The sequence below is a fragment of the Onychostoma macrolepis genome, chromosome 05 (genome assembly GCF_012432095.1).
Source record: "Onychostoma macrolepis isolate SWU-2019 chromosome 05, ASM1243209v1, whole genome shotgun sequence".
NCBI classification, from domain to species: Eukaryota; Metazoa; Chordata; class Actinopteri; order Cypriniformes; family Cyprinidae; genus Onychostoma; species Onychostoma macrolepis.
This window is the reverse complement of record NC_081159.1, coordinates 6,318,026-6,338,343: the sequence shown is the minus strand read 5'-3', so window position 1 is coordinate 6,338,343 and position 20,318 is coordinate 6,318,026. Positions and strand designations below refer to the sequence as shown.

The 20,318-nt window shown below is 35.5% G+C and overlaps 2 protein-coding genes and 1 long non-coding RNA gene across 6 annotated transcripts in view; 2 read left to right on the top strand and 1 right to left on the bottom strand.

The window, feature by feature from the left end:
- Positions 1-3,389: 3,389 nt before the first annotated feature.
- On the bottom strand, positions 3,390-4,167 carry LOC131540274 (uncharacterized). The gene is made up of 3 exons (XR_009271234.1): positions 3,898-4,167; positions 3,651-3,728; positions 3,390-3,541 (listed from the first exon to the last, which is right to left on the bottom strand). It is a non-coding gene; the product is annotated as an uncharacterized LOC131540274 (long non-coding RNA).
- Positions 4,168-7,373: 3,206 nt separating this feature from the next.
- surf4l (surfeit 4, like) lies at positions 7,374-15,493 on the top strand. The gene is made up of 6 exons (XM_058776058.1): positions 7,374-7,665; positions 10,151-10,337; positions 10,420-10,496; positions 10,608-10,651; positions 10,735-10,921; positions 14,871-15,493. The coding sequence occupies exons 1-6, from the start codon at positions 7,618-7,620 to the stop codon at positions 15,135-15,137; spliced, it is 810 nt and encodes a 269-aa protein (XP_058632041.1). The 5' UTR covers positions 7,374-7,617; the 3' UTR covers positions 15,138-15,493.
- An 825-nt stretch (positions 15,494-16,318) lies between these two features.
- Positions 16,319-20,318, top strand: part of prdm12b (PR domain containing 12b) — a 52,487-nt gene continuing 48,487 nt past the window's right edge. The window contains exons 1-2 of one of the 4 annotated variants that reach the window (XM_058776056.1): positions 16,319-16,827; positions 19,030-19,134. In XM_058776056.1, the coding sequence (XP_058632039.1) occupies positions 19,053-19,134 (82 nt within the window). In that variant the 5' untranslated portion in view covers positions 16,319-16,827; positions 19,030-19,052. Of the gene's footprint in view, positions 19,135-20,318 lie in introns of all 4 variants that reach the window. The other 3 variants (XM_058776054.1, XM_058776055.1, XM_058776052.1) reach the window with 3 other exon arrangements.

The window sequence follows — 20,318 nt, the reverse complement described above, 5'->3', positions numbered from 1 at the left end:
GCTTGTGTGATATTCATTGGCTCGCCTTCTACTGTATAAACTACATGAATACATGAAAGAGGAATCAATTCGGTATGCCGCAGTGTCTTGTGCGCGCTTCGGGTGTGTGCGAGTACAGCGCGCAAGTAACGAATTGAGTTCTGTTTCGTTTCTTCTTGTGGTTTTAAATAGATTGAAAGTGTAAATTGGCAAATTAATCTGCGAATCACATGCCGAACGGTGGGGTCTGGACCTGGTCCATATATCACGGATCAACTGCGATCCGTTTAAGCCCTATGACAGATCAGAGCAATCTTTTATTTACTAATTTAACCATCGTCAAATTGCTACTCGATATCAATCGCATAAAACTAAAATAAAGAGTAATTAGAAAAATCATTTACGCACAATAAATAACAGAGAGTCATATCTATACACATTTCCCCAGAACTTTCTCGCGACCCGGTAGGAATTCTTCCACGGCCCGGTAGTGGGTCGCGACCCGGTGGTTGGGGACCTCTGGTTTAGAGAATCTCTCAGCTTGTTTGCTGTCTGAAGTTAAATAAAGAACTGTTGATTGAATAAGTACAGCGTTTTCTTTACTCAAGAAACACTATATTTATAAAGGCTAATGTTTTTTTGTATTTGAGGAGCGGAGAAGAGTGTCTTAGTCTAGCATTTGTTGTCAAGTCAAAGCCAAATAACTTGTGCGAAGCGCTGAATCTTTTCTAATATGATACACTTTGGTCAAATAACAGGAAAAACTGAGCGCCCACATAGCGACAGAAAATTGCCCGTATTGCCTCTGATGTGGCGGTAGCTTAATCAAAAGCTTGAACTTGATTTTGGTGAAATGTTAATAATATGACACATGATGTAATGATGCAAATAAATGTAGCCAGTCCTATACATCTATATGGTAACAATAGGCTATACAATAAGATTAGCTAATGTATTAACTAACATGAGCATACAACAATAGCCTACATTTATTACAGTATTTATTACTCTTTGTTAATGAAAGTCGTTCATTGGTAGCCTAGTTCATGCTAGTTCACAGTGCATTAACTAATTTTAACAAACTCAACTTTTGATTTTACAGTTTTTCTCAGTCACTTTGGTGCATTTCTCGAATCGTCCTTAATATTTGCAAAGTATGTGCATTTCACAAAACAATTTGTACAAACAGTACCACACAATGGATTACATGCAAAAGCCTGTAGCTTATTCAAAATCTTTAGTTCATCTCTCAAAAGTATTTATGTCAATGAACATATCAGTGCCATCAGAATGAAACGTCCTTGTGTCATTGTTCACAAACAAGATAGGCAAGATGCTTAGTCATGTTGTCAATATAACACTGCACTCTGTTAGTATTACCTGATGTAAACTATGGCAACAGTTTGGATGAGAGTTACTGTACTGAAATGCAGAAGGATGCACTTCTTATGTATGCCATATATCCTTTCAAAAGTACAAATGTACACATTACTGTATGTGGGGATATTGATTGAAAGAGACTGGATAGGATTGACAGTTACACACTTACTAGTGATCTGACCAAAAAAAAAAAAAACACCAACTTTACAACGTCATTGTGATATAGAAAAAGAAATATAGGCACAAAGGCGAAAATATAAAATTAGAAAGGCAAACACAGGCAGAGCTGTATGAGGAATTTCAGAGAACTTATGTGTAGAAAATATGCTTGACAGTTTATGACAACTAGATCAACCATTTTGCATTTAATGACTTATACGATGAACTAATAACTAGATGTTTTGATGGGTAAGACTATTGCACAGAGATATTGCAACATGATATTAGCAACTGATAAGAGGAAAATGCAGACAAATGTACATAAACAATTGCATGAATGTACCAAAGCAATTGCAACTTGTTCAAAAGAATGAGAAACTTTTTATGATGTGCACAAGTGACTAGATGATGTGGAGGTTGAACAAGTAGGTTTGAGAATTTCATTTCTGATCTGAGAAATGCACCAAAGCGACTGAGATAAACTGTAATAATGCATTAGTAAATGTTGAAATTAACATGAATAAATGCTGCAGAAGTAATGTTCATTCTTAGTTCATGTTAACTACACTAGTTAGCTAATGAACCTTATTGTGAAGTGTTACCATTTATATAAATGTATCTATATACAATAAAGCCACAATACTAACTACCAATAGGAGGTTTCCGGCGTATGTCACAATATAAGGTAAATCTGGCCCTGTACATGATACTGATTTTTGTTGCCAAATTGGTTTGGAACAGTTGTTGAATAAACAATTAAACTGAACTATTATGCCTGTCTATCTGCTTGACTGCACAGTTTTATTGATCACTGAGAGAGCATTGATTGGTATGATGTTTGTTTAATATAAAAATGATTTAAAAAGAAAAAAAAAAAGCTTAGATGTAGTAAATTACTTTTGTCATGTTGCTGTAACTTAGCTTGCTACATTTCCCAGGGCTGTAGCTTTAGTGTATACACTTAGAAGAAACGGTTCTATATAGAACCTAAAAAGGTTCTATCAGGCGCTTCATATGTGGAACCCCTAAAAGGTTCCATATAGAACCCTTTTTAAGGGTTCAATCAAAACCCTTTAGGGTTCTTTGTAGCTGGGAAAAAAAGGTTCTATATAGAACCCTTTAGGGGTTCCCATTATGGGATCATTTTTTGGATTTAATTTTTGTTTTATTTTAATTAAATTTTAAGACAAACAGCTCATATAGCTACTTTATCACTAGAAAAACTGAAATAACTATAAGCATAACACATCAAGGAGTTATGTGATCATTTAAGACACTTTTATTAGCATTTACAATGACAAGCAATATATAACAGCAATTCATAGTGCAACAGTTACAGGGATTAACATAAATCCATGTTTCTTCATTTGTACTTTATTATTTTTACCCGTCTAAAATAGCACTCTCCATTTTAGAAATATTGTTTTTTCAACCCCCTCCACCTTACTCACCCATCCAACATGTCAGTCACAAATATATGTTGATTGCTATAAAATTGAATGTTAACTTGCACAAATAAAGTTAACTTGCAAAAATAATTTAAAAAAAATTAAATACATAAGTAAAATTAGAATGTGAAAATGTTGTCATCAAATAGTATATTAATGACACTCTTATGTCAAGTATTTACTCCACATTCCCCTATAAACCAAGTAGTCTGACTTTTTCTTTGTATGCTGCAACTTTCCCCAGTTCTGTAACCCATGAAAGATGGTGAATCACATGTTTCTGAAAAGGGAACTATAGTATTGTTTTTTTGTTTTGTTTTTTTAATTTATAAGCATTAAATATTAATTTTACATTCAGATAAGCATTTAAAGAATAAAAACAAAGGACCCATGACAATTTCAGCACTGGGAAGGGCTAGATAGTGCTGATTTGAAATTAACTGAGTCATGGCTTTTGGATGCTCCATACTGAACAAAAAGTAGACTGCAAACAGATACTTCTGGCATCTCTGTGTTATTGGTCAGTGACATCCATTTTGATGCTAACTCTCTTTGCGATGAGTAGGCTTGACATCCTAAGATGGGGATACAAGTCAGAGAAACATTTATTAGACCTATGGAGAGTACAGTACAACAGGAAAAAGAAAAGAATCTCTCACAATTAAATCAAATCTTAAAACGTACTTGAATTAGAGAGAAGTGTGGTGTTTTCATCTGAATGTAGATGACCAAACAAGTAATTCTGCACTCCAGAGTCCAGGCCTGCAGTGACAGTGCAAAATATTTATCTATCAATCAATCATAAGAACTTGCATGATAAAAGGTGAAAAAAATAAATAAATTAAAATAGATATCAGTAACTTAAGATTAGCTGATTGATGAGTTTCAGTTGGTACTGTTAGGAAAAATAATGTATATAAAAATAATTGACCTTTTGTGTTATTGTTTTGCAGCAGGTTGGTCATGTTTCCTCTGACTTCCACTTTTCAGCACTCTGATAAGCTGGTTCTGAATAATATACAATTACTTCAGCAAAACAAATATTTATATTTCTGTAACGGAGCCGACAAGACGAGAGGCGTGCAGATCCATTTGCAGAGCTTTATTAGACAGAGACACGGTCATAACAGGCATGGTTCAAACTAGAGATCGACCGATATCTGATTTTGGTAAAATGCTTAAATATCGGTAAAATATCGGTAAATCGATATTTAAGCATTTTACCATAATCGGATATCGGTTTTGTAATATCGGATTCACCGATAAACGCCGCCATCTTGTGGGTGTTTTGAGAATTCTGCGCAGGATCGTCATTGCAGCGTGTCTGAGGGGAGACGAGACAACAACAACAACGGTGTGCACAGGTACTTGATTTGCTGTAGTTAGTCAACTTTATTTAACATAACAGCCATTAATGCACAAATTAGATGTATTACATAAATGCCTGATATTATACAGCTTGGCTCTAAGAAATTGAGACGAACTCACGGAGTCAGGTAAGATATTTACATTTACTATATAACCATTATTTCGTTAATAAACATATCGCAATGGAAATTAATTATTTATTATCTCTGTGAGCGATCGCAATTTGAGTTGGCTATAGTTCTGTGTAAATGCATCGATAAACCGCACTAGAATGACAAAAACATATTAATAATTCTGATATAACATACCAGTTAAGAAATGCAATAAAACACGATGTTTTGTTTGTTATATTTCAATATTCCAGAGAATATTATTCAGTGAATTAACATTATCCAGTGAATTATTCTTCACTCTTTAGCCTATTAAACAGCTTATAAACCTAAAACTGTAGTTTAAAGTGAAGTTATGACTCCTGTCCTTTATTTTCTCCATTTGAAAACGAGACATTCTACATTTATTTTGCTTATTGTTAAATCAGTGTTGCCGCTGATGCTTTTTATAAATAAAATGTTTTTATTGTTGTAATATGATTAAATTTACAACAAATATTATGATTAAATTTAACATGAAAGACTGTTAATTTTCAACTTTTTTTTTTAAGATGACAAAGGAGGAAAAACCAAAGTGAAGTATGGACTTACTTCACTCAGTTATTTATTTAATTTATAACAGTAAATAAATATCGGTTCTGCATATTGGTTATCGGGCACACAAACTTGCAAATAATTGGTATCGGTTATAAAAAAAAAAAAATCAATATCGGTCGATCACTAGCTCAAACAGTGGCAAACAGGTATATTGAGGGCAAGCCAGATGAGTACTCAAGTCAACAGGCGATCGGCGAACAATATCCAGAGGGCTTGACAAGGGAGGTAATCCAATAACGTAAGCAATAATCCAGGCGAGGTGCAAACAAAGTCCGAAACAGCAGGCAAAGGGTTAATCCCAGATATAAAGGCAGAAGATCAAGAGACAGACAACAAGGCAATACAAATAAACTAGACTAAGACTGGAAATCATAATGGCTCCGTAAAGCAGCTACCACTAGGAGAGTAATAAACGCAGAACAATACAGGAGACACAACACAAAACAAACACGGAAGTAGCTAACACTAGGAGAGTGCTAGGAAGTCCATGGTTTATGTAAGCTGTGTGATCAGTGCAAACAGCTGTGTGGGTGTGTGTGTCGTCAGTGCAATGGATGATGCGTATTGTAGTCAGTGGGTGACGTGCAACAGTAGTGTAGTGCAAGAGTCAATTCGATGGAAGGGCGACCTCTGGTGGCTATCGGGCGGAAGGCCACAGCCCGGATTCGTGACAATTTCACTATAGACGGTTTCATCGGGCGCAAGCGCCTGGACCGAAGTTAACTTCCGGTCTGTGTTTGTTTATCGGTCTTGTTAGTGCACGGCGCCTACAAACACAGTTAAAGTTAAAGTGATGAGTAATGAAGTTGGGCTCAGGTTGTTGTGCTGTGGGATGTGTTTCACATACATTTATTTATGTGTGGCGACCTGCCACGATATCAAAACGGACCGATTTTCCAAATGGCTTCGTTGAATAAACATGAGCACGTAATGCACGTTTAAAAATCAAAACGAGGCGCGGGTGTTTTTATATCACTGTATTTTTGAAGGACAACTGTCTTTAGAAAATGTTCGATGTCATTTTCATTTCATCTAGCAAGTTATATGCCTGATAAAGCAGCGTTTGTAAGCTCAGCGCTGCTTTGTGTAACGTACAGCCCAACAGCCGTTTCCGAGGGAACCTCTAGTTCTCCGCTTTAAAGCGCCTCCTGCTGGCAGAGAATGAATTTGCATTTTTGATAAGTCCGTCCAAGTAGTTATCGCTGCATCTCAGTCCGTCTGATTTACGCAGCAAACATATTTTGCTTGTTATCAAAACATAATCTACTCTAGAGGGATTTAGCTGTTGTTACTGATTGTATTTGGATGTCTACCGGAAGTTAAGTTAGGGCCACAAAAGCGCGCATGCGCAGTAATGTTTGTTTATGTTGTTGCCGTTGAAACCGTTTATACTATAACTCCAAACACCAAATACTCACAGTTATCCACAGAAAAAAAGTTAACATCCCCATCAGCTTCTCTCTTTGTTCTTCTTGGTTTGTATTCATGTTTATAACGGCAGTCTGACGGCGATTTGACTGAAACTTTGTTTCATCTTTTCCTATAAGTATAGGTCCAATACACTCTACAGGGCAACCAAATATTACGTTAGGCTAGAACATGAACTCTCGCCAGCATTATTGATAAATTCACAACAGTTTTATCAAGATACTTTAGGGATTCATGTTAAAAATGACAAACCTCCGGGCGGAGAATTGCGCAGGCCTGGACAACGCCATAAACCACCTTTATTCTTTTAGCTTCTTGAAAGAAACGTGTAACGTTATGCTAACTAAAAACAACCAGGGTTTATGTAAAAGTAATTAAAATAAGCTAAAATGAATTCATTTTCGCGCTTTTAGTGATCACTCGCGCGCAAAGTAAAATTGAAAGAAAAACACAAATATAATGTAGTATAATCATTTTAAATAGCCTAATGTATAAACATACATAAAGCATGGTTCAGCCCAAAGAACCCTTTTGTGCCAAAAAGGGTTCTTTCTCCTTATACAGAACCTTTTTGGCATAAAGGGTTCTTTGGAGTTGAGTAAAGTTCTATATAGAACCCCAAAGAACCTTTTTTTTCTAAAAGTGTAGTGAAGCTTCATTTAATGAGGACTAACTTAGCTTAGCTCACTACATTTTCCAAGTAGCTTGTCCAACACTGATTATAAATAATAATTGTTGAACAACAGTTTATTAATCTAGGTTGTTGTTGTTACTTGAACTGCAATTATTTGTTAATTCTCCCCCTAAATTTATTTATTTGCAAACTTGTTAGCAATTGGATCAACAACAAACAAAAAAAGTCAGTCTATGAAAATGTATGTCATTAGAGACTGAGAGTAGAGCTCTCTGCTCTGGCTGCATCAGTACACGTGGCATGCAGATACATGTGTGTCCTACAGGCGGCGACAGAACGAGCTGCAGGGCATTATGGGGCGGAGATGGCATTCTAGTACACACACGGACGACGGAAAAGCAAGGCTACTGCGAGACCTGTAACACACTTGCGAGCGGACATAGATATCGATTAAAAGCACACAAACAAGCAAAGGTGTCCTGCAGACGGGAATCGGCGCTCGGATTTTGGTGTCATGGCCCAAAATGATTTGATGAGCAACGCGGAGGACGTGGCGGATCAGGTAAGAGAACAGAAGGCCCTGCCAGCCAACTTACACAGTAAATCACGGAGACCACTCTTCTGTGCTAAACAAATGCTTTCGAAGTTCAGGAAAGTCCATGTCTACGTGTATAGTTTCGTCTTGTTTGCTTGGCTGCAAATGAGGTTTGTTCATTGACTAAATTCTAGTCTTGTGACTAACGTTAGAAGGACTAAAGTACTAGCAATACTGTTAAGAAAACCCGTGCTTTAGCTGCTTTTATGTACTAATATTTGACATTTATGTTAAATATATAAATACATATACTTTATTTTGTGTACCCAAAATGTTTGAATGGCATACAAACTTTATCCTCGAATCGTTTTCATCAGTGTCTTCAAACATCTGTTCATTTGAAGCAAGAGTGTATGTTACTCATATAATACCCAACATAAAAGATGACTGATTAGAAAAAGATGGTTTTGTTTTCCATATGCAATAGGAAGTTAACAGCAAGACATTAATCTGATGCATTTATGTTGTTTACGTTTCAGAATATGCATAATTTGCTGGATTATTGGATGTATTTGGGGCCCTTTTTTCATGCTGTGCTGTTTCTTCTTGTTTTGGGCTTAATAATAGAAATCAACTTTATAAATATGTTATTATTATGCGAGTGTAAAATTGAGATGTGAGTGTTTTATCAAGACCGAAACAAGGCCATCACTTTCATCAGCATCTCAGTTTATTTATTTATGGCCTAATTTTCAAAGTCATTTTAGTAAGTTGATTTAAACCACAGCCAATTACAGCTATCTTCAATTATTAAGTGTAGTTTTATCTCACAGCAACAATATTAAAATTCCCATTTTTGGTTCATACAACTCTCATTCAGCAATACTGCCTTTTATAACATCTCTCTTCAACTCTTCAATATTCCTGTGCTGCTTGGAAACAAGTCAAATACCCTCCAGGCACACAGACTGCGAGTAAGGTATTGACACACAGGCAGACATTGGCCCTGAGATCTCTTCCCATTCATTTGGTCTTGCTTGGTACTTGTTGAATGCTGATTGGCCCGTTTTCTTCTTAGTGCTGATGTGGATCATCTGGGGGCGGGGCTTAGCAGAGGCTGGTGTCAAAGCTCACATAAGAGTGAGTTGAGTTGATCACCAGCTGGTTTAGAGAGTGTTATTATGAAACCCTGCCATGTATTGACACAATCTATACATTTTAGTATTCCTGCAATCTGCTTGTTTTCATTCACAAATAACAGAATTCTATTATTTATAATTGGCTTTTACAGACAGATTATTAATTCTTACTTTCATTTAACAAGCTAGCTCATGTTACAGGTTAAGCAATGAGAATATAATATCCTGTAATCTTCCTGGAAGAGTAAATTGCATTATCTTTACCCTTCCCTGTACATTTCTATTCGACACCTGTTGCATGAGGAAGTGGAAAAGATTCATTACTAGTACACCACAGTGATATTTAAATGCTGGAGACGTGCTCATGAGTCATCATTTGCAAATGGATCTGCTTTTGGCCACCTGTGCTCTGATATTGACTGAAAATGTGGGGAAAAGTGAAAAGGGTTATTTGGAGCTCAGAGGCTGAACATTAAGCAGCATTCATTTGAAGAGCTGCTTCAGCACTTCCTTGAAGTAATATGACGCTTGTGTAAATCTAAACTATTCACCCTAGGATGGATTTATATATCTTTTTAGTTTTTGCTGTTCATTCCTTTTTGTTTATCTTGTTTGAGATCTGCAAGTAGATATTAAAATAGCTTTCTAATTGCACAAATCTATGCTAGGCTATAATAAATATCCTTCTTTTTTATGTTGGCTTGAATTACTTTTTTAAATGTTTTTGAAAGAAGTTTCTAATGCTCATCAAGGCCCCATTTATTTGTACAAAAATACAGTAATATAGTAAACTTTTTATTACAATTTGAAATAAGTTTTCTATTTTGACATATTACAATATAAATTATTCCTGTGATGCAGAGCTGAATTTTCAGCATCATTACTCCAGTCTTCAATGTCACATGATCCTTCAGAAATCAATCCAATATGTTGATTTGCTGCTCAAGAAACATTTCTTCATATTAACAATGTTGAAAGCAGTTGTGCTGCTTAATATTTTTGTGAACCCAAAATGTTTGTAATGGCTGTATTTAAAATATAAATTATTTGTAACGGTATAAATGTCTATACAGTCACTTGTGAACAATTTAATGCATCCTTGCTGAATAAAAGTATTAATTTCTTTTTAAAAGTTGTTCCCAAACCTTTTGAATGGTAATATATCACAACATGGTCCTTTATGCTGACCTAGGATGGGTTCTCTAATTGAAGTCTATGCACATGCTCATAAAGCTGTGCCTTATTCGTTGGTAATTATTGCCCTAAAATATATACATGTTCAGAATGACATTACATGTTTATTATTTGTGTTTGCACAAATAATATACCGAAATTTGGGGTTTTTCATATTTTGTCTTTTTGTTCATCTCTAGTTCCTTCGAGTGACGAAGCAGTACCTGCCCCACATAGCGCGTCTGTGTCTGATTAGCACGTTCTTGGAGGATGGCATTCGCATGTGGTTCCAGTGGAGTGAGCAGAAAGAATATATTGAGACGACGTGGGGATGTGGCTTCTTCCTGGCCACACTGTTTGTGTTAATCAACTTACTCGGACAGCTGGGTAAGAAGATTGTTCGGTGGAAATATTGCTGGTGATTAGGAACATCTTCATATTTTTAAATTTTTCATTATCTGTTTTACAGGTGGTTGTATACTGATCCTGAGCAGGAATTTTGTGCAGTATGCCTGCTTTGGTTTATTTGGAATCATCGCCTTACAGGTGTGAGCATGCTGTTTGTGTTCTTTTAGATTGTAATTGGATGTTATCTTTAGTTAGGACTATAATTAAGTTAAACTGTTTAATTACAGTGCTGATCTTTATCTGTTCCAGACTGTTGCCTATAGCATTCTCTGGGACCCAAAGTTTTTGATGAGGTAAGTTCTTTGCAGGATAAGCTTGGAATGAGTATCATCCTGTGTTTTATGCTGTGATCTCGTCATTTTTATCTGTGTTTCAGGAATTTGGCTCTGGGGGGAGGTCTGCTGCTGCTGCTTGCGGAGTCGCGCTCTGAGGGCAGGAGTATGTTTGCTGGGGTTCCCACTATGAGAGAGAGCTCTCCTAAACAGTACATGCAGCTGGGTGGCAGAGTCCTGCTGGTGCTTATGTTTATGACACTGCTGCACTTTGATACAAGCTTCCTCTCGGTGAGCAAATATTCTCAGCATGGTAAATGGCTGAATCACAAAAAAATCTCTATCTTAAATTTCATCCACAAATCAAAAGGGCAAAAAAGAAATTATATTGTGCAGGGTTAAAAATCTTTAGGATTAAGATTTTTTTTTTTAATGACATCATTTTCATGACAATTTCATGACAATCTCTTCTGTAATGCTAGAAAATATTATTCTGATTACTATATCCCAGTCATGAAAATTGTCTGGGTAGCATTTATGTTTTTTTTTTTTTTTTTAAAGACAGTAATTATTATTTTTAAATTAACTAGAAGATTTTTAATTTTAAAAATCATAATTATATATATATATATATATATATATATTAGAGCCCGACCGATGTATCGGTTTGCCGATATTTAAAAAATATTTTTTACAGAACATATTTTCCTGAGTATACGATGAGCACCACCATTACGCAGATTAAATGGTGTAATTACTTAGTTTGTCCAGCGGAGCTCGCTTCATTGTTTGCTAATGGCGACCCTGGTCACTGTAGTGTAGAGATGCGCGGATGAGCTCAACCTTCACGCGAGTCTGCTGCTTCAAATTATCCGCCACCCACCTGCACCTATATTTGATCCTCACATTACAATGATTCTAATTCTTAGTTTTGAATGATGAATGGATATGGTTCATTTTTAACAGCGGACATTAGATTTGTTCTGCGCATCACTGCACGCGTCTGCAGCAGCTTGCGGCAGTCAGTGCTTGTTTATGTCAGCTGTGCCTTGTCCAAGAACTCATGCTTATCACATCGTGATATCACTCATGCTTGCATAGCATAGTTTGACAGTAACGTTGTAGATTGAAAGGTTAGTATCTTTCTGTAGTCCAATAGACGGCAGTGCGGTGGTGGCTTGAGTCTGTTGAATGGTAATTTAACGCTACGTTGTCTCCTAGTTGGTGAGACGCAATGCTATAAAGTAAACAAACAATGTCCCTGTCTTTTACTCTCACAGTGAGCTTATCATACTCGTTTGCTACATTGGTAGGGCCCTATGATTTCCTCGATGCAGACGGAAGCACGGAATCCAGTCATAAAAACAGAATTTACTGTATAACGTGGAATTTCACGGAATCTGTCTCATTTGTGATGAATAAATAAAAAACAGGTCAGAACACTTAAATCAAATCGCAATAGGCCTATAGTGTCTGCGAATATTAAACTGCAAAGATACTATTTAAATACGAATCCTCATTATGCGTGTTCATTTGATTACAGAAAAAAAAAAATTATTATTATTATTATTATTTATTCATTTTAGATGTTTACATTTGGAAAAGCTGTGCTTCCTGCATAAACCCACCCAAAAACCCAAAGTTTTGACTGGTATTGTACTATAATATACACAAAGAATACCAGCCGATATATCAATATCGGCCTTTTTTTACTCCCTAATATCGATATCGGCCCCAAAAAACCCATATCAGTCGGGCTCTTATATTTTTATATATATATATATATATATTTTTTTTTTTTTTATGTATATATTCTTTGTTTTAAAGAATTGTATGGAAATTTCTTATAAAATTAAGAAAATAAAAAATTATGTAACAGTAATGAATAGCAATTATGTTTTGAATTGTTCGTATTAATTATTTAATGATATTTTACATAATTTAATTGTTTTCTATAATAAAATTTGTAAATAATACATTTATTTTTAAAACGTTTGTAAATGTTTTGTAATATTATATTATAATATTGTAGTGTCTTTATATATCAATTTATTTAGCAGTCACTTTTGATCAATTTAATGCATCATTGCTAAACAAATTTTATTCAGCATTAAATTTTATTTTAATGTTGCTTTCAAAACAAAAAAAATCTTGCTGACCCCATACTTTTGAATGGTAAACTGTGTATATTATAAGAAATGAGTACTTTCTGCACTGATACCTTCATTATTCTTATGATCACAAACTAATCAAGGTCTTAATGTTAACATCGGCAGTTGCTTGTAAAAAAAAATATCGACTGAAATTGCAGAAAATGGCATTTAGAATATTACAGTTTCTCAAAAACACCTTTTTATACAAATGTTTTGCTTATCTTTCAACACTTTTTAGATTCAAGCTTAGAACTGGATTTAAGACTTCAATCAGCCCTGTTTACATATGACTGTATATGGAATCATTATCGTTTATAGTTGGCCTTTTTTGGCTTTATAAATGTGCTCGTAAACCACATCTTATGACTTGGCAGAACGTCTACATTTTTATTGCACCGGGTTCAGCTGTTTCTGCAGATAAGTGCTTCAGACTCAGATGATATTGTGATCGTGGAGGTCAGGATGTGGGTTGGTGGTAGAGTTTTTGTGTCAATTCCATCATAATGCAGCCTGACACGCACAGTTTATGTTCACTTTATATATGTAAATGTTGTAAATATTATAATAGAAAGGGCAGTCAGACTGCTCATGGTTTGCAAACATACAAGCTATAAAGGCAAGACAATTACCAGCGCTGATGTCAAGCACTGTTACAATAAAGCAGTTGTTGTGAGTCACAATCTGTTCTGATGCAGTCATGGACAGTAAGGACAGAATGTTAAAATCATTTCATTGTACATCGTTAGGACAGGGAAATACATACATACTCAGCCTATAAAAGGGTGGAAAGTTCTTGTTTTTGACATTATAGGCCAGATGTCAGTATTTTGCCATTAATTCATCTGACATCCATATTAGGCATACAGTATATACAGGATTGCATGATTCAGGATATGTACAGGATTGCATGATGCAGGACCTAATTCTTAAAAGCCATGAACAAAACTACACAAGAAAAAAAAAAGACAGCGCTGATTTGTAATTGTCTACATTAATTAAGGCTGCAATGAAGATTTCCAAATGGATATTGTTCAGAAGTTTGGGTCAGCAAGAAGTATCTTATGCTCACAAATACTGTATTTATTTGGTCAAAAATACTGTAAAACAACAATATTGTAATATTAAAAATTAAAGTAACTATTTGAATATATTTTAAAATGTAATTACTCCAGTCTTCGGTGTCACATGATCCTTCAGAAATCATTCTTATATGTGACCCTGGACCACAAAACCAGTCTTAAGTTGCTGGGGTATATTTGTAGCAATAGCCAAAAAATACACTGTATGCGTCAAAACGATTGATTTTTCTTTTATGCCAAAAATCATTTGTATATTAAGTAAAGATCATATTCCATGAAGATATTTTGTAAATTTACTACTGTTTTTGATTAGTAATATGCATTGCTAAGAACTTCATTTGGACAACTTTAAAGGTGATTTTCTCAATATTTAGATTTTTTTTTGGCGCCCTCAGATTCCAGATTTTCAAATAGTTGTATCTCGGCCAAATATTGTCCTATCATAACAAACCATACATCAATGGAAAGCTTATTTCAGATGATGTATAAATCTCATTGTCGAAAAATTGACACTTAAGACTGGTTTTGTGGTCAGGGTCACATATGTTGATTTGATGCTCAAGAAGCATTTTTAATTATTATTACTATTGAGAACTTTTTTTTTTTTCATATTTTTTCAGGATTCTCTGATTCACACTTATTGAAATGGAAGTATTCTGTAATATTATAAAATGTATTTGCTAATTTTTGAGCAATTCAGTTTATCCTTGCTGAATAAGTATTCATTTAAAAAAAAAAAAAGCACTAATTCCAATATTTTTAAGGAAGTATATTTGGAAACTAAACATTGATAATTTGCCATACTGTTTAGCTGATGCATTGCAATTCACAGCTACAGTAATAATTGTATTGTAATCATCCATTTCACCACTAGAGGTCAGACGTGACCAGGTTTTCTGTAGCCAACTTGATTTCTGTAGTGTTAAATTTACTTCCTGTGTCACAGTTTCACTTTTGTCTGGTGTCTCACTGACTTCCTTTTTCTAATGTGTCTGTGTTTGGTTTTAGATCTTGCAGAACCTGGTGGGCACAGCACTTATTGTTCTGGTAGCAATCGGTTTCAAGACTAAACTAGCCGCCCTAACCCTGGTCATCTGGCTGCTGGCTATCAACGTGTACTTCAACGCTTTCTGGACCATACCAGCCTACAAGCCCATGCACGACTTCCTTAAGTACGACTTCTTCCAGACCACGTCAGTGATCGGAGGCCTTCTGCTGGTAGTAGCACTAGGTCCAGGTGGAGTGTCCATGGATGAGAAGAAGAAAGAGTGGTGAGACAGGACTGAACTCAAACGGCTTACTTGCTCACTCAGTAGTTTGCCCTTTGGCAACAGCTTTGACACAAAGCAGGTACACTACTTAGGGAGGAAAGAGCCAATTGAGACGTGGCCTCACAAACACCCCAGGACCAACAGAACGACCCGCTCTCCACATCTCATGCACTGTCTATGTTTTCATCTTGCGTGCTTACTGAATTATTTTCACCAGCACTTTTAGACATATTAGTTTATCATATTTATTTTCTAAGGTTCAGGTCAGATTCTGTTATTTGAGAACCCCATGGAAAATCTGAAGCATCCGTGTTATAAAAGCTGCGATCATGTTGAAAGAATAACAAATTTATCTCCTTTGCCATTTTTCTCTGCCTTTTTATTTCGGTGCCAATTGCAAGTCAGCAAACCAAAGACATATCCTTCAGATATATACATCATTCTGCTTTTAAGTTCATGTAAGCCATTTAATTGATCGCAAAATTAATTTGAAGTAAAATGGAAAGTCGATTTTTTTTTTTTTTTTTTTTTTTTGGGTCGGTCAGTCAATCATGTTCCATGTGCTGTCTCTGGGCTGGATTTCAACTGATATTGTTGCGGTGTTGAAAACTTTTGCACACTGGTTATCTTAAATGTGTCTATCTCCCCGTTAAAAAGCTAAACAAGTTCAAGAAGATTTCACAAAGAGAGATTCTCATTCGTGAATATTTTCTACCATTTCAAAGTTGTTAAATGTAAAGACAAAAAAGTTTAATGGCCATTATGAAGAGCATTCCATTCGATTCTGAAGATTCATTGGCTTCTCATGTCTGTGTAAGAAGCTGTTAGTTTATTAGCGTGTTCGCTGTCTATCGTCAGGTCACTTTGAAGTTTACAAAAAGTGAATTATAGTGTTTCTCAAAACAAGCAGAGAGTGAGATGACAATATTGAAACCCTGTGGTTTGTCAGACTCAGTGTTTATCCTCTTTGTACAAAAAAGAAATGACAGAAAAATATTGGTTTTCTAAGTGTTTTAAATATGTTTTGACATATAAAGGGAAAAGAAAAAATGTCGTTGGTTGTTTAATTTTTTTGTTTTTTATCTTTATTTTATTTTTTAGTAATCAACAATAAAACTAGTGATATTCAAAAACCAATCTTTTGGTCTACATGACATGAAAACAGATGAACAGATCGTTGAAGGCGGTTCTCTAAATATAAAAAGAAATGTTTGAGCTTTCATATTCAAAACAGTGGTCATCATGTTAATGTCTCTCAAACCTTCACAACAAGCAGGAAGTCAAAAGACAATTTCCCCAAACATTCAACAAAATGTGAAAAAAAAAAGTTATTTTTTTGTAGGCCTAATCTTTACAGATTCATTAGCCAGCATTGCTTGCTACAAGAAAGCTTGACACATTAATGTACTACAATTTAAAAATATTTTGAAAAATATAAACACTTTTTTTTTTTTTAAAGAAAACTATTTTGTATTTTGTTCTCCTCATATGTGCATTATATTGACTTGTACCTTTGTTAACCAAGAGAACACATGACATGACAAATCAGCTGTTCTACCTAGACGACGTTTTTGTCGTTTTTGAAGTGTTTGAGATAAATCCTGGCAGGAAAACCCTACAGGATCACCACAGAACTTCGATTCTGTCCCAGTCGCAGGTCATAAACGCTTTGTGATCGGCCTCGACGCGTAAAGGTGATTTCCACTACTACTTTTGTGTCCTTTTCGCTTCAAGATTTTTTTTTTTTAATAGACTTTATAAATATTTAAGATTTTACTGTAGCGATAATGCAATAACTGCAGTTATCACCGGAAGTTCTAAAGCAAGGTCACGTCCGTGAGCAGCAGAGGGCGCTAAAGCCGTTTCTAATGGTTTATGAGACTTCATGGTGACCAGTTGCGTCAAGCTATTTTCTTACATGTAATATTTTAGTCGCGTTATGTAGGCGTAATTATAGATTCAGTTACTTACCCACTCAAGTCTTCAAATAAGCTATTACTAATCTATTAAGGTACTTGTTGTTGTTTTTTCTTTACTGTTTCTATATTACATATTGTGTACATATGAGCCTTATTTTAGGCTTATTTTTAATGTCGGTCTGTTAAGATACTGCTGGCATTTTTAATGTCAGTTTCTAGCTTAATGGTTTGACTACCAAACAACTATTTAACATTTTCACTGTTATTAGCCAAGACAAAATGCGACATGTTTAAAAATAAAAATAAAATAAAAACACACACACACACAGTAACACGCTAATAACGGCGAGTTATAGCTTATTAATAACCAAACAATTACGAAAAAATGGCAAACGGTTGATTTATTATTCATCATCAAATACGGTGATTATTACATCGTTTAATATTTAAGATACGTGACAACTTTCCCTGCTGTGAAATATTTATGAAAAACACAGCTCAAATTATCTGAAATATACATTCATTAGATGACTGGATATACTGTGGTGTGGACCCTGTTTCATGTATGTCTGCACTTTTATTGTGTTCACATGTTATTACGATACTGGAACTTTAGTTTACAGGAATCTTAACTAAAACTTTAATTATTCTAATATAAAAGAGGGCTTTGAAATGACAACAAAACAACTGCTATAGAGAAAACACATTTGTCTTGTTTGACTTAAAAATCTTAGTTCGTGAGGTGTAACCTCTTCAACAACTCCCCCTGTAATGATTATTCGGTACCACTGCAGTACTTTGCAAGAGTGCTATTACAGTTGGCAAAATTTGTTTTCTTTGATAAATAGTACGAAATTTAGCAATTTAGTTTTGATATTAAGACCAGGCCCTCTGGCAACAGGACTGGCAGTCACTGTTTTCCCTTTATCTTTTTGTTCTCCTCCTCCTTGAGCTCATCTCACTTCCTCTGCCTTTAGCCAAGCAGCAACTGCTCTGTGAAGAAAACGTTATTTATAAACACATACTGCCTCCTTTTTTGGCTGCAGTAGCATGAGTTTGAAAAGATGCTGTTGGTACAGCAAAGTTCAGCTGCAGGTCAATGGAGATACCTCAGGTTTACCATACAAACCCCATTCACAAGCCTCTAGTTAAAGGTACAAACGAGGAGATGGAAGAATCCAGCATTCCCGTTGGCATATTGAAGGTCTCAATGCCTCTGCAGGAAATGTGGGAACGGTTAAAGATCAATGTAGCACTTTAAGAGAGTCAACCTCAGGCCACACTTTGAGTCCATCTCTTTGGGGTCAGCATTTTGAAGGATAAGGGTGACGAGGTCAGCCTTCAAGTCCCATCAAAAAGAGTTTCTTCTCTCCTTGGGTCTGTTCTCCTCCTCGGAAAGTGGCAGGAACACACAGACAATGATTTGTCACCAGAAACGGCCCTGATAATTTCCAATTTCATGGGAGCCGGAGAAGAGGCCAGGATGGTCAGCCACAGCTGGAAGTGTGTGTGTCCACTGTGGGCCGGGCCATTGTTAGAGCCCCAGCCGCAGGCCACTGTGTGTGTGGGACGGCTTTACTCAGAGCGCCCCGACAGCCAAATGTCACCATTAACCATGCGCTGCAAAATCGGAGGCATTCATGAGCGACGCTCCTCATAAGCCATAAAAGGGGTCATCGGTGAGGGTGGCTCAAGTTCAGCAAGTCAGATTCAATGGTGTCATGCTTGTTCTGCTCTTTGATGTGACGTGTGTGTGGAAATGTGGCTTCTTTCTCACACTTGTTAGCGCTGTCAATCATCCGACGGATCGTCTAGTTAAACAGTTGTCTGTTCTCTGTGCTGGCACTGTGAAATCGTTGATATTGTTGACAGATCATCAGATAATTTGATCAGTAGTTGATTTGTGATTGCAATCTGGTCGGATGTCAGAATGTTCTTTCTGTTCTCTCATAGATGTTTTTATCTCCTCTCTCCAAGATACAAAACGGCTCCCATTCTGGATGCTGATTGGCCAATACAGAGTTAAATCTACAAATCATCGCGGTGTAATACATCGAGACCAACTATTTACCTTAGTACTAGGTAGGTTGACAAGTCTGACTGTAGTGGAAGGATGACAATAATGATAATCTAGAGTATTATGACTTTTAGTCCATTTTAGTGAGCTTTGAGGTCAACTTTTTGGTAGTGAACTCTTAAATTTGAGATCGTGCATTAAAAATTATATCAAATCATAGTTCATGGCTGTGCTTAAAACCAAAGAAATAGGAAATATGTCAAAATTGGGAAAAAATAAATGTCAAATCTTTTAGCCTTATCTCATAAGAATTCATAACTATTTGTATGTAACATACATTTATATGCTAAAAATTAAAGGAAGAGTTCACCCAAAAATGAATTATTGTTATGAAATCTTGTCATCATTTGCTCACCCTCAAGTTGTTCCAAACTTCTATGAGTTTCTTTCTTTTGTAAAACACAGAAGATATTTTGAAGAATATGGGTAACTAGACAATTGATGGACCCCATTGATGTCCATGATAAAAATACTGATCAACTCTTGAAATCCACTTTTTTAACTATCATCTTGTTTTCAGCAGAAAAAGATACTCCATACAGGTTTAGAACAACTTGAGGGTGAGTAAATGACGACAGAATTTGTATTTCTGGGTGAATTTATTTATGTACACCTTTGCTAATGTAAAAATATATACATATTTAATTATCCCCCATCCCTACTCTAAACCCTGCCGAATTAAAAACCATAATGGGCAGTTAAATGTACAGTGTAAATTCATTTACGATATGATGATAGCATACAATATTAAAAAAAATATAACAACATTGAATTATCTGCATGCACTAGATATAGAAAAATAGTATGTTGTATTTCTTTAGTGGTTCTCAACCAAGAAGTCTCAGCAAACTTCCAAGGGGGCCACAGGATGACCCTTTAAAGCAGACTATCTAAATACATTATTCTTCGTGTATTTTAGTAATAATATAACTCTAAATTATAATGATGAAAATAAACACATAAAAATGTGAACTGAAATAATTTTTTTCCTTGTGTTGCATAATAGGGGGACTTCCAGTCAGAAAGGGTTGGAAATAAAATGGGCCTAATAATTCCATGAGATCCATTAATTTAACTCAACTAATGGAGTGTGTCTGGTATGGGATCAGTTCGACTAACCAAAGACAGACTGCGGGAGTGTTTGGAAAAACTTTCATTCACACACTTCATCTTTAATAAATATATGAAT